The sequence below is a fragment of the Engystomops pustulosus genome, chromosome 1, assembly GCF_040894005.1.
Source record: "Engystomops pustulosus chromosome 1, aEngPut4.maternal, whole genome shotgun sequence".
NCBI classification, from domain to species: domain Eukaryota; kingdom Metazoa; phylum Chordata; class Amphibia; order Anura; family Leptodactylidae; genus Engystomops; species Engystomops pustulosus.
Window position 1 is genome coordinate 40,302,174 of NC_092411.1, and position 16,931 is coordinate 40,319,104.

General features: G+C 40.5%; 1 protein-coding gene across 1 annotated transcript; it reads right to left on the reverse strand.

The window, feature by feature from the left end:
- Window positions 1–3,157: 3,157 nt before the first annotated feature.
- On the reverse strand, window positions 3,158–16,696 carry RAD17 (RAD17 checkpoint clamp loader component). Its single transcript, XM_072139085.1, has 16 exons — window positions 16,593–16,696; window positions 15,822–16,067; window positions 15,452–15,526; window positions 15,219–15,375; window positions 13,282–13,418; window positions 11,931–11,983; window positions 11,717–11,842; window positions 10,804–10,873; window positions 8,951–9,062; window positions 8,670–8,864; window positions 8,056–8,144; window positions 7,149–7,295; window positions 6,307–6,453; window positions 5,030–5,150; window positions 4,517–4,574; window positions 3,158–3,678 (listed from the first exon to the last, which is right to left on the reverse strand). Exons 1-16 carry the CDS (start codon window positions 16,632–16,634, stop codon window positions 3,432–3,434), a joined length of 2,022 nt encoding a protein of 673 aa, XP_071995186.1. The 5' UTR covers window positions 16,635–16,696; the 3' UTR covers window positions 3,158–3,431.
- Between the last annotated feature and the right edge of the window lie 235 nt (window positions 16,697–16,931).

Genomic DNA, 16,931 nt, shown 5'->3' on the forward strand with positions numbered 1-16,931 from the left:
GCCTTTAACCCCTTTGTGACACAGCTGTATACAGCCGGGCATACGGCAGAGCACTGGAGTAGAGATGAGCAGCCCTCCCCTCTCCATAGAAAACAGGATCTTTTCGCCTAGTATGGTGCAGAACGATCTACAAAATGCTGGCGGGGGGAAATTTAAGACTGATGTTAGAAAGTTAAGGAGCAGTTAAGAAACAGCTCCTAAAACCAAAACAATACGGATTTTGATGCAATTTTAACCCCTTAAAGAGGACCTGTCATCTAAATTTTCGGCAGTAAGCAGCTCCTAGTGCTTGATCAGTGTAATCATCGGACAGCTTGACTGACATTGGACCGCCCCGCTCGCTCCATAGGCCGGCAGTGACTGCCGCGTGCTAGGTGGCAGTCACCGCCCCTAGCCACGCCCCAACCCCGCCCCCTCATGAATACATCGGACAGCTTTGCGAGCTGTCCGACAATTACATTGTACCCTGCCGCAGTCTTTGATAGCGTTACCAGAGGTTTCCGGTAACGCTATCACTCTAACACTGCAGCGTTTGATCAAGCACTAGGAGCTGCTTACTTTTTTTTTTTAAATTTCCAAGCTTTATTGTACAAAATATACAAAATATTAAAAGTTACACATACATTTCTACATGCAGATGTCAAAGTTGTAAATACATTAAATCCATTCCTCCTTTGATGTCATAGGTGGGGTAAAAAATATTACACACATACTTTTTCATGTAAATACGAAAATTTCAAAGCTTCACATTGCCCATATGATATCTATGACATTATCTGCTGATGTGTACAACTAATTTCGAATCCCCACCCTCCCTCACTGGTCCGCTGGAGGTGAATGCAAAGAAAAAAAAAAAAAAAAAAAGAGGGAAAATCCCTATTCCCATTTTGCCCATATCTTTTCCCATTTTCCCAGAGCTCCGTTCTTCCTTGCTATCATCTTCTCAAAGTTTTTAATACGAAGTGTAGCACTATGCCAGGCCTCAATTGAAGGTTTTCCGAGCCCCATTTTTGTGCTAAACAAACACAGGCCAAGTTCATTAGTCTCAAAATCAATCTACCATATTTCTTTTCTATATCTGGATACTCAATTAATCCGAATATGGCGGTTTGAAAGGACCTAGATAGATCAATTTCCATCTTACAAGAAATATACCCAAATATTCCCTCCCAGAATTCCCCTATTATCTGACAACCCCAAACCAAGTGATAAAAATCAGCATCCAAAGCCCTGCACTTCCAGCATCTGGAATTTGATTTTACCCCCATTTTAGACAAGCTCAACGGCGTGTAATAAATCTGGTGCACAATCTTAAAGTGAATAATCCTATAATTAGCATTAATTGACCCTTTTTTTGTGTTTTTGTGAATTTTTTTCCAATCTGCTCCTTCAATATTGCCTACCACTCTTTCCCATTTGTTTTTAGCTTTACTTTTTTTCTGTCTGTGCTACCCCGGCTACCATGTGTCTGTATATTTTCGATACCAACTTCCTGTTAGTCGCTCCCTTTATAATTAAATCAAGCCCTACATGTGATTCAAATCTTATCGTGGTCCTATGTGCATCCTCTTTTAAAGCATGTGAGAGTTGCAAGTAACGGATCCAGTCTTTTTCTCTCAGACCATAGGTATCCCGTAATTTGCTAAATGATTTTACCCTATCGTCCTCCTACTTTAGTAAGCAGCTCCTAGTGCCGATAAATTGGGTGACAGGTCCTCTTTAACAAACTGGCCAAATTTTTGTTTTTTTCCCTCCCCACCATCAAGAATCAATAACTTTTTTATTTTTACACGTAAAGAGCTCTGCAAGGGCTTGTTTTCTGCGTAGCAAATTGCACTTCATAATGACGATATTGAATATTCGGTATTGTTTTCTTGTGGGCTTGGATTTTGGATTCTTTGGGTCAATACGATCACACGAGATAACAAATTTGTATAGGTTTTATAATGTTTTCATACATTCACAAAAATTAAAACCTCCTGGCGCTAATAATTTTTTCATATTCGGTTTACTGAGCTGTGGGTGGTAATTTTTCGTGACTTCAATGATTTCAATGCTTCTAATTTTAGGACTGTACAACCTTTTGATTGAATTTTTCAAAATGGCAAAAAAGCCGTTCTCGACTCGGCGATACCTAATGATTTTTACTGTTTATATTTATATGACTTCTAAGAAAAGGGGATGTTTTGAATTTTTAGATTTGTTTAATAATTTTTTTTTTTTTTACTATTTCTAGATTTCTAGACCCCAAAGGGCACTTTAACCCTAGGTTGTCCGATTGATCTTACCATATACTGGCATACTGTCGTATGGCAGTATATGGGGATTTTCCTCCTCATTCATTACAATATGTTAATCGCACACTGTAATCAATGGGTTATAGCAAGATAGTCTGTCTTTGCAATCGATCGCCACTCACCGACGTCACAGGGAGCGACGATCTTCACCAAGATGGCGGCACCCAAGATACTAGCACCGTTTGCGTGTGTTACCGGTAAGTTTTTGCTGCAATATGCAGCAAAGACTTACCGGCTATGGAGAGGGCTCAGCCCGTGAACCCTCTCTATGCACCCACAACCGACCAGTGACGTGCTATTATGTCACAGGTCATTAAATTATTACCTGCAACATGTGAATTCACATCCAGCATTATAAACCAGAGACCCTTACTCACAGATCCAGGCACAGTGACTGTAGTAATCTTCCTTGTTATCCTTCTTCTAAAATCAATTTAATATTTTGCCAATGAGTCTGGAAGGCTCTGGGGAGGAGGGGGCATTACCATAGTCCATGTGCAGGAGCACTTCCCCCTCCCATTGTGTGCGGAAACTTCCTTTGCGGCAGTGTGATTACATCGGTCAAAGGGATGGAGAAGTGCTGAGAGAGCGTGGGGGGGGGGGGATAAGACAGTGTAACATCCTGTGAAGCTGCAGCATGGAGGGGCTCTGGTAATGGCCCCTGAGACCTTCGGGGTTATTAGCTTTATTTTAAAAATTGATTTTAGAAAGAAGAAAGCCAGGGATGACAAATCTTAGAAGATTGAAGATTACTACAGTCACAGTGCCTTGCTCTTTGGGTAAGTGCCCCTGGTTTAACGTTCTTTATTTTGATGATAGATTTCCTTAAATATTTCTACAGGCAATTAGTTAAAAGAAAATTTAGTGAAAATCAAAAATTGTTTTATTTACATAAATAGCAGAGAACTTTACATAACTTCACATTGTAGGTACATTGGCAGTCAAGCTGTACAGAGGTTTGTGTGAGGTCACGATGGAGGCACATGTGTGACTTGTTTCTTGTGGAAAAGTTTTTAGTTTCTGAACGTAATAAAATAAATGATAAGCTGAGCCGGGCTGGAATATTTACAAAGTAAATTGAAAATACTTCTTTGAATGAGTTCACGCGGCATATGATCCTATGTGCCGCAAGTATCAGTCACTGTCATACTCCTCTATCTTCACATCTTCATCCTCCATGATGGCCTGAGCCGTGACTGGTTGAGGTTGGCTGATTGGAAGGTCGCTCTCCCCTCCTTGGCTGGAAGGCAGTGACCCATCCGCAGTCTTATCCCCGAGTTTACAACCTGTCTCTTTAGTAACTTGTCCATGAGCTGGGTCTTCTTCATCACCGCTGTCAGCATCCCCGGGGTCCTTGTCAGTAAGTGCTTCTAGTCTTATCCTAGACAAGCATCACACACAAGTCAGGATTGCAGCCATACAAGCTAACGTTACATTAGAGAAATGTCGGTGTATTCCCTCTTGATGCCCCCTAGAGGATATCTCCTAAACTCGTGGTGCAAGTTTTTCAGACCAAACTCACTCAAAGGCAGGGGGCTTTACTTCTTGGGAGGCTCGCACAATTCTATGTCTTGTGCTCAGTCTCATTAGCTCAAAATGCTGACGTCACGTTCACATACACCTGAGACCAGGCAAATCTGAGTGAACAGACCACGACCGTAGAGGCCATAGATAGGCTCAGGAGGCATGTCCACAAGGAGTGTGACATCAGCACTTTCTGTCCCATGACATCAGGAGCACCAGAGAACCTGGGCTGCAGCTGGAGCTAAGGGAGGTCCCCTTCAGAGAGGTTAGTGCTTTTCAACAAAACATTTCCTCCTGGCTTACCCCCCCCCCCCCCCCAAAAAAAAAAACAATTTAAGGTATAAAGCAAGATCATCTTAGACTTTACATTGATCTTAATATGTAATACATTGCTTTATGGGGAAAAGATTAGATCTCATAACTAAGTGTTTGTAATCCTGCTTAAAAGGCTTTTCCACTTTCTGCAGATAATTAATATTGTTTGTGTAATGAAAAGTTTTATTATTTTCCAGTACACTTTCTGTATTATTTCCTCGTGGCTTTCTAGTTCCCTGCTTGCTGTCATTCTATAGGAAGCTTACTGTCTGTGATATGATAATAAATTGCTAGGTGTTCAATATCTAGCACCTGCACAGATCAGCTACATCTGATAAGCAGGGACTCAAATTAAATAGTTAAAAAAAAAAAAATCTTACCTTTCAAAGTGCCTTTTCAAGGGAAGCCTCCCGACATCCTGAATATATGCAATTTGTGCTGAAGATGGAAAAATCAAATCACAAGGATTAGAAATAAGTTCACAATGTGTGGCTATGGATTATACTGTCCTACAAAATTACTAAGGATCACAGTGTACAAGTCTTCATAGAGTCACAATAACTTTAATGGAAGATGATATTAAAGGGGTTGGGATAAATAAAAAAATAACCAATGTCCCGCGCTGCCCTCTCTCTGGTCCGTGCCCTTGTTTGTTTACAGGGGCACGGGAGCGCCACTCTTATAGCTGGCCTGGCATGCCACCCGACCACTGTCCCAGAACTTTATCCGTATCGCAGGCACTTAGGGTCTAGGTATCTCTGATCCCATACACTTGAGTGACTACTTTAAACAGCTAATAAATCAGTATCAGGAGGCCTATGTCCTTGTGGGTAGGTTATATACCTAGATTGTAAAAACCTTTCAATTTTTAACTATATAACTGTGCAGTTTACCTTGGTTTCTTAGAGGGTTGGTAAGCTTTGCCAGGTATGGCACCACCTGGGTCTGAAGGCACATTGGAGAGGAACAGAAACTTGAGAACAGTTCTCTTGCAGCGAGTGCATTTTCCTGATACTGTCAGCAGAAAACACATGAGAAAATAAAGGGAAAGGAATGCTGAGATACCAGAGATACACACATTTATGTAAATCACACAAGAGGAAGAGAATGGTTAACTAGAAGCATCTGTTTACACAAGATCTAACAAAACTGGTCCGTTGAAATGTCTGACATACACTTCAGACCATACCATGTACATGCATCCTCAGCTCAAACGTGTGTGTGTGTTCTGAATAGACAGAGACCAGAGCTACTCTTCTTAAAGAACAAAAGAAACATCTACGTTTGAATCTTTCTCTCCCTGAACATCTGCTTTTAGGGGAGTATTGGGAGACCCCCATACATAGATTGCTGAAAGCACCAAACTTGCAGGTTTGGTTAATATAACCAAAAATGTATGAAAAGCGATTCAAGATCCAAGTCCCTAAAACTCTATGGGGAACGTAATGTGAATGAAAGATGTTCCATATTTGGTTTCCATTATGCTCCAGTTTAGCCTAATAACTGCAAAATATATCAGCAGAAAAATTATAAATGGAAATGAAGTTTATTACAATAGAAAATATTTTAAAATAACACCACTAAAACCTACAAATAGAAATTCCATACACAGAATTGTAATACTACAATTTGTAGGATTTATATTTGTATATAGAATTCTGTATAGAGGATTTATATTTGAAGGTTTATTCTGTATATGGGATTTATATTTGTAGGTTTTATTGGCGTTAGTTTAAAATATTTTCTATAGTAATAAACTTAATTTCCAATTCTGAGTAGAGAGACTGTGCCGGATTGGTTTTTGTAAATATTGTTTTTATTAACCGAGGGATAAATGGTCCTTCAAGAGTACGTCTCTAAAAGTATAAGACGGATCCCTGGTGACACTTACACATAATAGAAAAATTATAATGAGAATTTGCAGTGATGTGGGTATTGAGTCGACAGCATGTCAATAAAATTGATTAAATGGCTGCCGCATTGACGGATGAACCCAACCCTGCGCAGTCTGCTTGTATCTGCTTTTCTGCTTCGAAATCCGGGCCACAGAGTCCAGAAGTGACTCAATGACCACAACAACCCCTATGTTCTGCTAACTTGGTTGGAAGGGTAAACCAACTATGTTTAGTTAAATCAGTATAGGAAGACAAATAAAATATATTCCACCTACCTTTCTATTTACAAGAAGCCATTGTGGCTTATGCAACGGCCTGAATCCTACTCCTGATTGACAATTAGCAAAAGCCCGGGAAGTGTTGGAGTGAATCACCCCTCTGCTCGCCACCGAGGAGCTATAGACATTTAGAGTGGATCTGGACTGCAGGGTGCAAACACAAAAATAAATTATTAATATTTCATTGTGGGGACCATATACAGCCAATACAAGGCTACTGGGGTCACCACTCAACATTATAATTCTATAATATACCATATTTTTCATATCTAGGTTTTTCCAAGGAGAAGGTAATTATGTCACAGTTGTATACAGTGTGAGCTACTGCATGAGAATGCAACAAAAGAATATGTCTTCTCTAACTTACGACAAAGAAGTGTCACTAAGTGCTGCTATTAAGAGGCTGATCAGTGTAGGATCCCTTACGGATTGGATATTGATACAAAGGCTAGGTAATCAATGGCATTAATCCATAACATCCAAATAAGTCAGAGCATTATGGGTGCGGTCACACGTCGCGTTTAACGCATGCGTTTAAAAGGGCATTGCAATAGTTAAAGAGAGATTTGCCTAAGTAAACAGCTGTTAATGCATTGTTAACACACGTGTTAACATAGTGCATTTGTTAACACAATGTTAATACAAGCGTTAACGCAAGTGTGAACATTTGCGTTTTGTAAACGCAAGTGTTAACAGCTGTTTAATTAGGCAAATCTCTCTTCAGCTGTCGCATGCGTTAATTGTGACATGTGACCACACTCTCAGACAAGCTTATTTTAATAATATCTGTGGGTAATTAACTTGCACTGTAATTTTCCAAGAATGTCATCCCTGCTTACATTCCAGTCACCAGTGAGAACATCGGCGGCGCTGAGGTATTCGCTGGCTCGCACAACATCATCAATATCAGAGAAGAAATCTAGGTAGTTTTGGTGAAGATATAAATTAAATAATTCACTTCGCATATGAGACTTCTCCACAACAGCCTACGGAAAAAAAAAAAAAAGTACAAATGAAACATTATAATAAACTGAAATTCTTGCCAACATCTGCAACTTATGAACTAGGCTACTACTATAGAAGGTGAAACAAACTTTAAGGGGTTTTAGTACAGGTACAACATTTATCACCCATCTCCATGTCTAAGTGAATGATGTCTGACGTTTGACCAGTGGAAACCCAATTGATCACAAGCACAAGGGTCTTTGCTTCCCTAGAAGTGTGGAGGTATAGCACACGTCTTTCCACTACATTAACTTCTATGAAACTGATTAGAGAATATAAGTGATGGAAGTCCACCTCTCAATTATGCAAGCAGAAAGTCTCATCATTAATGGTGGTCCCAGGGGTTACAGTACTGCAATAGGAGTAAAAAGGGACTCCTCATTTCACATATCATTATGATGCATGGAGTCCCAGCCTCTGCACTGGGGCGGTCCATGAAATCTGGTTAGTGCATGCCCTGTGGTTTACAGACAGACCATGGTCGTGTCCCACCTACTCATAGGCTTGGTCATCAACATGTGATCAGTGGACTTCCTAGACTTTCCACCACAATCAACACAGAAAATAGTCCCGCTAGAACAGATCCATTCTCTGGTATAGTTTTTTTTTTTTTTTTTAAATAAGTCCTCAATTATTATTTATATAGCTTTATAGCATACATTCCGTAGCACTTTACTAATCAGTAAGGTGGAAACCTTTTTTATATGACATTTATTTAAGTATAAAAGGTCATTTTCTTACCTCTGGAAGAACAAGTAGTAAGTCTCTGTCGTGTTGTGACAAATGTGATGGCAACTTATGGGAGATCAATTCGGCTTCCGGAGCCTCTCCTGGAAAATTTTATGTAAAAAGAGAACCGCCTAAATAACTTTCAATCACATAAGAACTATAATTCTTAATAGCTACAAGGATACAGAGCCTTAGTCTATGGATTGGATGAATTATATACACAAGATTTTTGGAATATTATAGCTTCAAATCTATACGACTAGTTACCAAAGGTATGGAAATCAGTTTTTGTGCCTGGAAGAGAGCGGTCTCTAGTACCACCTTATTGAGGACAAGTTTTCCTTGTTCCTGATTTAGTACTACTTTTAATACCTTTAATGCAAAGAAAACTGTTGGGCCTGTTATACTTGTGATAACAATATATGTTAATAATAGCAATATGCTCGCAGCACTCCGAGAACACAGCGTTGGGTCCAGCTGCATTCACGAGGTGTCCTACTCATGAATATAACTGGTCTCATTACTAGGAGACTGCTATATTCTTTCAATGCTGCAAGGAGCATAGCATTTTATTTTATTTACCCTTTACAGAAAATCATCCCCCCGATACCTGTGACGATTCTTACTTTTACAATGGAGAATTTTTCCCAATGCTCGGAACAAGAAAAGAGAAGCATCTTTTCCTCCAATGGCTTGAACTTCATCCGACTGGTCGCCGGCTTTATCAGATTTCTTTTTACTCTTTGACTTGGATGAGGTTTTTGAAGCCTTTGGCTGTTTTCCTTTCTTCTTAGTCCAAAAATCAGTTGGCAAGGATGAATCTATCATCATCAGAAAAAGAAAAAAAAGACTCAGTTTACATTATCTCACCTTCTTCGCCATCAGACTAAGTCAGACACAATCTTACCTTTAAGTGCTGAGAACTGAAGACTGTTAATGGCGCTTCTAATGTCCCCTGAACATCCAGAGCACAACAACTCCAGAGCTTCCTTATCGGGTATCACAAACTTCCCTCCACTCTGGAACACAAAAACCAGCACATCACAATGTATCTCAACGTGTGACACGTCAACCCTTTCACGACCAGGGGAATTTGAGACATGTCAAGAGAAAACATTAACTTTTTCCACAAGCAGTTTTTGTCCTTTAACACTTCCCATTTTTGCCCTTTTTCAGTTTCGTGTTTGGAGTTTTTGCTCTACTTCTTTTAAAATTCATAACTCTTAATTTTCCATGTACCGAGCCGCTAAGGGTTAATTCAGACATTTAGGTCCAAGGGCTGGAATAATAATTGATTTTATAATTTAATAGATCTGTACTTTTGGGAAGCAGCCCAACATGTACCCAACATGTTTATGATTTTATTAAGAAAAGGGGGGGATTTAAACTTGTATTTATTTTTTTTACTGTATATGTAGCCCGATAACCCTATACTCTAACCCTAGGGGATCTGATCGCTCTTACCATATACTGCAGTACTACAGAATTGCAGTATATGGTTGATTTGCTCACAATCTGTTACAGATCTCTAGTAATGACAAGTCGTGCAGTCTTATATAGACCCAAGGATCTCATGGTGTACGGATTATCACAGGGAGTGACGATCCCCGCCAGGATGGTGGCATTAAACAGGTTGACACCAGCAACCAGTGCCAGGGCCAATCTGATGGGTGTTTGCTGTATAGTGCAGGAAAATTCCAGTATGTTTGAAAAGGACACAGCCTCTGAGCTTTCTTCAAACTCCTTTAACAGCACTTGAACGTAGTACATCACGTGTTGATAAGGAATTAAAGGACTCCTACCCCCACGGATCCAGCTAATAAGGTAGATCTGCTGGCAGGTTCATATAATCTATAGTAGGATAGTCCTTTTAATTGCCCTAATATGCAAATTTACTGGTGTCAATTTGTCAGTGAAGCCGGGTTCTGAGCATGCGCAGTCCGGCGGCCGTACAGTTTTTTCTCCCAAGCCATAGCTATTGCACATGCGCATAACCCGGCTTTGCAGACGACAATGGCTTGGAAGGGGGATCGCAAGAGGCTACTGAGGCGTGGACATACGGGGGGACTAATGGATTATCCTACTAGAGATTAGATGAACCTGCCACCTGATCTTCCTTAATAGGTAGATCTGTGGTGGTAGGTTTCCTTTAAAAGTTTGCATAGCAATGTGGAAAAACCCCACAAGGGCAGATTTTGTATAAAGAAAACCTCATGCATCACTCTCAGGAGAGGCCCAAAAAGGCTTCAGTGGTGGCTCTCAGTCTCGGATGCTTAAAGATGAACTGTCACTCCAAATAAACCCTGTTTATGCTAGGGTTTGATAGTTTTATTAGTATGTTCCGATAAAGCTAACAATGTAAAACTGCTATTACTGGGGTAGAGCTAGGGATCTGCTTACTTTAGTAAGCAGCTCCTAGAGGGTTTATTCGGGGTGACAGGTCCTCTTTCATGTGAACCTAAAGAATCACTGCTGCTTATAGTAAAAAAGGTTTTGTACATGATAAACACACACTCCAAGTACTCATAGCTTAGGAGTTAAACAGTACGGCTTTGCACACAACTAGCTCTTTTTGGCTAATCATTTTCTAATAACCGCTATGCTGCTTGAACTTTCTTTTTCTCTCTTAGGAGTTAAACACATATAAGCATAAAGACAATGTATGGAGCTGTATTCTATGTGGAGATTTATTAGAAGATTTATATTTCATACAGTTCTATAAAATGAATAGGAGCATTTCTAAACAATGCACAAACTGACCGTAGAAGCTTCAGTGGCTGCAATCCTGCTCAGCACTTTCATCATGCTGGTTGGGGCTACTGGATTAAAGCTGAAAAAGAGTAAATTTGATATATTTAAGTGATGCATAAATTAATAACATAAATAAAAATCATAGATAACCTTATTGATCAGTTGATTTCTCCACTGGGAATGCTGCTATGAAGACCAGCTCTATTATTTGTGCAGTGAGTGGCAGGCAGAATGGAAAGCTGAGTAGCAGTAACATAGCTGCGCCACTGCACAGAGAATGGAGCCGTTTACCTGTCTATGTCATCAATCAATAATGAAAAGCCTGATAATGGGGGTTGTATCAATTGCAAAGCACAGATCTTGGCCATCTCCGGCACTACCATAATGGGGTGCCATAGACAGTGGCCCACATTTACTAAAACAGTGAAAAATGTGCAGTTTGCCTTTGTAGCATGCAGAGGGAAGCAAATTTATGAATTGTAGCGCCCATTCTGCATGATTATGTCGCTCCCTGCACTGCCCCAACAGAGTACACAAACTTTCTTGGTGCACCTAGAGCGTGCGACACACTTATGTTGGACTCGGCATGCTAAATGTGACGCATAGTCCGACTGTGCACCGGAACGCTCATGGACAAAATTCGGGTGCCAGATGTGGTACTCAGAGCTCTCTCTGTGGGCACCCAGACCATCACCCGAGTTCGCCAGAAAAAGCCTCCTTCTGCAGTCTGAGGAAACCCAAAACATTCCACGCTAAATGGCAACCAGAGGAGTGAGAAGGTGTGGACAGAGCTGGATTATCAATGGCGACCCATAAACAGATACCATAAAAAAACATGTTCCGTGCAAGTGTATATCTTTTCTAACCAGTTTGCAGATGAAGCAGAGTTGCTGCTGTCTGTCAGCGTGTAGAAAGCGCTCACCTGATATTGCAGACACACAGCTCATCCTGGATGTCTTTGGGAAACAGCCGTCTTTGATGACTGTCACCGCTCAGACTGTCTGATATTATGAACACTAGGGGGCAGCGACCTGTTTTGACAAATTTCCTGTGGTGAAATGAATAAAGAGGGGAGCGAGACTCAGTGATATGGAGGTAGATACAAAAGAGTAGTCACAGTATATAGTCTCCCTTACCTGAGAATATCATGTAGAATTGTAGGGTCCCTATAAAACTGGTTGGGCATATCCTACAACAAAAATACAGCAAAAATAAATTAATATTGGCTTTGCTTAGCTGCATCAAATCCATGTGTATTGCTTCCATGTGGTCTGTTATGCCCTATGTATTAGAAAAACAGAAGGGATGTTCTGTACTTTCCTAAATGGTTCTAGGAATTGGTATTTCTACAAATTTGGTTGTCCTTGTGTCTGACCGTAAACTTCTGACTATGGTCAGCAGATTACTTTAAGTTCTCTTGTATTGCAGGAGCGGGAGGCAGAGAGTGCTACAGACTCAGGCACTTCCTGTCCTCAGCAGCTCTACAAACAAGATCAGCTCTAAATGGGGGGGGGGGGGGGGGGGGGGGGGGGCATAATAGTGCAGGTCCCAAGACTACAGAGACTTCTTTGGATGTTGCTGTAATTCCTCCAGCACTAATCTTGTGAGCAGGACTATATCCCTGGCTGTAAGACTCCACTTCTGCCTTCTCGTTTCTGTGGAGCCTGCACGGTTGCTTATTCCATAAACCCGGCTGTCACATGATTGCCGGGTCTCCAAGGGTTAAGCAGAATCTGACCACAACCCAACACTATAAAAACATAGTTGCTTGGGCCGTTGGCCTGTGACTATGCATATTATGTATCATAAAGTCACACACTAGGGAATTAATTTATAAAGTTTATTTTGAGTAAATTTGAAATGAAAAGAAAAAAAAAAAAAGGTAACCCCCCCCCCCCCACACACAAAAAAAAAAAAAATTACGGTAAATCCTTTACCATTTGTTAATTTTGGACTACCTGTGTGTCATAAAAAAAAAACACAACAAAAATGTTTAAGGAAGCACAAAAGAAAAATCAGTGGGAGTGGGGAGATAAAGAACATATAGTTCCCTACTGTTTTTAAGTCCCCCCCCCTATATAAAAAATGTACATCTGGACACTCCCATTAACTGTTATATAATATAACTAACTACTTACACAGGCGGTCCCCTATTTAAGAACACCCGACTTACATACGACCCCTAGTTACAAACGGACCTCTGGATTTTGGTAATTTTCTGTACTTTAGACTAAGACTACAATAAATAGCTTTACCAGTTAACAATGGTGTCTGTAATGAAGCTTCATTGTTAATCCAGGTTCTTATGACAATCTAACATTTTTAAAATCCAATTGTCACAGAGACCAAAAAAAGTTCCAACTTAAATACAAACTCTTGTACGTAACCCGGGGACTGCCTGTACATAGATCTCCCTTGATACATAGAAACAATTTGCTTCAAGCATGTGAAGAGCTATAATATTCGACACAATATTTCAGAACTTACATCAACAATAATGAGTTTTTGGTCGGTAGAAGGCGACTCTCCCAGCATCTGAAGTTTGTTGTATTTGTTTGCCCTTAAAAGAAAATCCTGAAAAAGAGCGGACTGAGACTGACTGGTAAAAATCTGGAATCCCATCTCTAGAGGGAGGAAAGGGGAAAAATGACAGATATTGGGTTTAAAGGGGTTTGATTGGTCATCAACAGAGCTTTATTTCCTATCCATAAAATTCACAGGAACAGACCACATACAAAGGGTTCATGGCTTAAAGAAAATCTAACATCAAAATCAAGCTTTATTAACCAGGGACACTTAGGGCTTATTTACATGACCGTGGGCTCGCCCGAGCTAGCACAGGATCGGGAGGAGGAGGTGGGAGGACGAGAGCGCTTGTCACCCCTCTTCCCTCCATAAGCAGAGGAGCGCCATGACCGGGAGCCATAGAAATCTATGGGGGGCCATGATCTGCTTGCAAATCATGGCCCCCATTGCGGCCCGTGTGAATGAGGTCTTACTCGCAGATCCAGACACCATGACCGTGGTAATCTTTATATATGCATTATCCTTGGCTTCTTGCCTTCTAAAATCAACTTTCACAGTGCTGCAGAATCACAGACGTTACACTGTGCAGCACCTCCCCTTTCCACTGTGTGCTGAAACTTTTTCTACTGCAGTGAGATTACATCAGGCACTGGGAGGGGGGAGGTGCTGAGGGAGCAGGGTGGTTGCGGAGACAACCTGTGTAATCTGCAGCACAGAGGGACCCTGTAGCCCTTCAGGCTTATTAGTATATGTTTAAAAGTTCATTTTAAAAGGAAGGAAGCCATGGATAACACATTGCCTGGGTTTATAAGTAAGTGTCCCTGGTTTACTATGCTTAAATTGGATGGTAATTTACTTTAAGATTTGATATGTTTAAAGGGACTCCATCACCAAGGTTGGGTATGAAACATCCTTTATAGAATTCTCTCTCTAGTGTGAAAACTCCCCTTTTTTAAAGAAAAAACCTTCCAAAGTCATGTGAAAATGAGCTGAAAAGAAAACTCATCTGTGTTTTGCTATTGATGAGTCAAGTTTAGAGGCTGCAGGGTGCATGTCATTTCAGATCTTTGGTTCTATAGAACCTTCATGCTTTTGTGTGTCATATTAAATGTAAGAATCTTATCTTTCTGATGACATCAGACCTGCGATTCTGTGAACTACAGAACCAAAGATACAGGGAGTTAAATTGTTGTAAATGTAAGACATAGCTCAAGATTCAGATGGCCATTTTTGACCGTATTCTATTAGGTTTTTTTTTTGCATGCAGAATTTTTTCCTCACACGTGGACCACATACCTCCATAGAGGTCGATGGATCTGCAAAAACCGCACACGGATATTAAACATCTGCATTTTTTGCTGACAAACCACACTGAATGAGCCCTAATTGTATACATCTGCAGTTATATGAAATACGAGCTTCCTGGCTTTAACATGACACCAGAAGCATGTTCCTAGGTACTAAAGAACCAAAGATAGGGGCATCAGACATGACCTCCTACAGCCTCTCAATTAAAATATGACTTTTCTCTGCTCTCACATGGCTTTGGGGGTGATAGTTTATATATTTCACATAGGGGATTCAAGAAAGGATATTTCATATCCTATCTATCCTATCTGAGGGGGCAGTAAATAAATGAGGTAAAACCTGCTGACCGTGTCCCTTTAAGAGATGGTACTTCAATGTTGATTTTATGGATAGGAATTAAATGTTGCATCATTTCCAAGATTTCATGGCAGAAAATACAGAGAAGTGAAGCTATAAATGGCATTAAAAAAATTTTTTCTCTGCCAAATCCACTATATTGGTAATTGCTTGAGCCTGATTTGGTGTGTAACTAACGCAGCAACTCAACAACTCTGATATGATAAAAGCTGGTTCCCGGTTTTTTTTTTTACCTCGGTCAAAAATCTCTGGTGGCTCATCCGATTTATACTCTTGCATTAAAGGATTTATCCATTCCTGCACTTGGATCTCCATTTCCTTGGTGAGCACGAGGATAGTTGCAGTTTTTCCACAACCAGGAGGGCCGGTCAGCAACAAAATAGACCCACCCTGAGAACACATGGAGATAGGTTACGGTGTGACCCAATGAGGAAAGGTCATAGAAAAGCTATTGTCATTGGCATACTTGTTGTTTGGCAGCATGAGCTCGTAGCCAGGTTTCAACCTCCTCCACTTTCTTCTTATGTACAGCAAGGTCTGCCTGCAAAATAAGCATGGATGACATGGCATGTAATAAAGGCAGAACTCACGGAGGACATTTTAAGGCATGAAAACATTAACCAATGTCTTATGTCCTCTTAGGCTATGAATGAGATCGAACCGACCACACATTATAGAGACAGCACTAAGTGACCAGCCACAGGGGGGCAATCACAGGAGAAGGAATTGACCTTTGACAGCACCCCGATTACTATTATAGGAAAACCCCTTTAAACTCGATAAATTTATTTTTCAGAATTCAACATTTTGAATCCATCTTCAAGATCGTGTCTTACCTGAATATTAGGTCTGTATTTATCAATCCACGGGTCATTCTGAGACTGTCCCGACGTCGCTTTAACGCCATCATTACAATGAGTGGCAGAGAAGGGATTGGCTCTTTTTTTGCTCTGAGACTTATTTTCTAACGTGGACTCATCCTTCTTGCCAGCGGCTCTTTTCGATGCCCCAAATGTTTGTGAAGTGACTTTGCCCGAGTTACCAAAGAAATCTTCAAAAGATGGTTCTACCCAGTCTGTGATCTGCAAAACAGCGGACATTAAATTCCATACAAGACGTTTTTCGGATAAGACATCCATATCAGATCAGCAGGATCAGACTGTCAGCACCACTGCCGATCCACTACTGTAAGGGGCTGGTTCCCATCCAGTGGAGACCAGACATAGGGGCTTTTCTGCTGGTCAGATGTATCTTAGCGGGTTTTCTTTATTGGTACATGTGGCGTTTGGTCTGTAGTGAAACAAACAGTTTCCCAGCTATTTTCTGTTACAGTGTTCGCGGCCAGGAATAATCTTTTTTATATTTTGATAGAACGGGCATTTGGGATGTGGCAATTCCTAACAGGTTTATGGTTGTTACTGTTTATTTTTATATGTGTTCTAGGGAAAGGGGGGCGATTAAACGTTTATTGTGTTTATTTTTTAAAATATTAATTTTTTTACTATTATTTCAGACCCTCCAACATACAGGCCCAAGATAAAGGTTGTAAACCAATGGGTCTATGTACACATTACCATAGCAAAATGTAAACCAATGGGTCTCATTACCTTAGCAGAAGTTACTTTCCTTCTGCAAGATGTCTTTGACATTATAAAGTTGTAGACTTCCCATCAGCTCCTCACGGCAGGTTATGTGCTCAGCAGGTGTTGCGCTGTAACAAAACAACAAGACAAATACTTGATCAAAGGCATCAAAAAATGACTCCTATTAAAGAGATATTCTAATAAGAAGAAGGTATCCTCTAATCAATTACTAGACTGCTTGAACCCACACTAATCATTAACCTCTTAACGCTCACTGACAGATATATCATGGACTGAGCCCTCTTCAAACAAACATGGGGTTTGCTGCATATTACAGCAAACACCCAACACTAACTCCCACCC

Coding starts and splice junctions, on each gene's coding strand:
- RAD17 (XM_072139085.1), bottom strand. CDS start 16,634: ATGTCAAAGACATCTTGCAGAAGGAAAGTAACTTCTGCTAAG. Junction 11,984..13,281: donor AAAAACTCATTATTGTTGAT/GTAAGTTCTGAA, acceptor TTTTTGTTGTAG/GATATGCCCAACCAGTTTTA. Junction 4,575..5,029: donor CAACCCTCTAAGAAACCAAG/GTAAACTGCACA, acceptor TTCCATCTTCAG/CACAAATTGCATATATTCAG.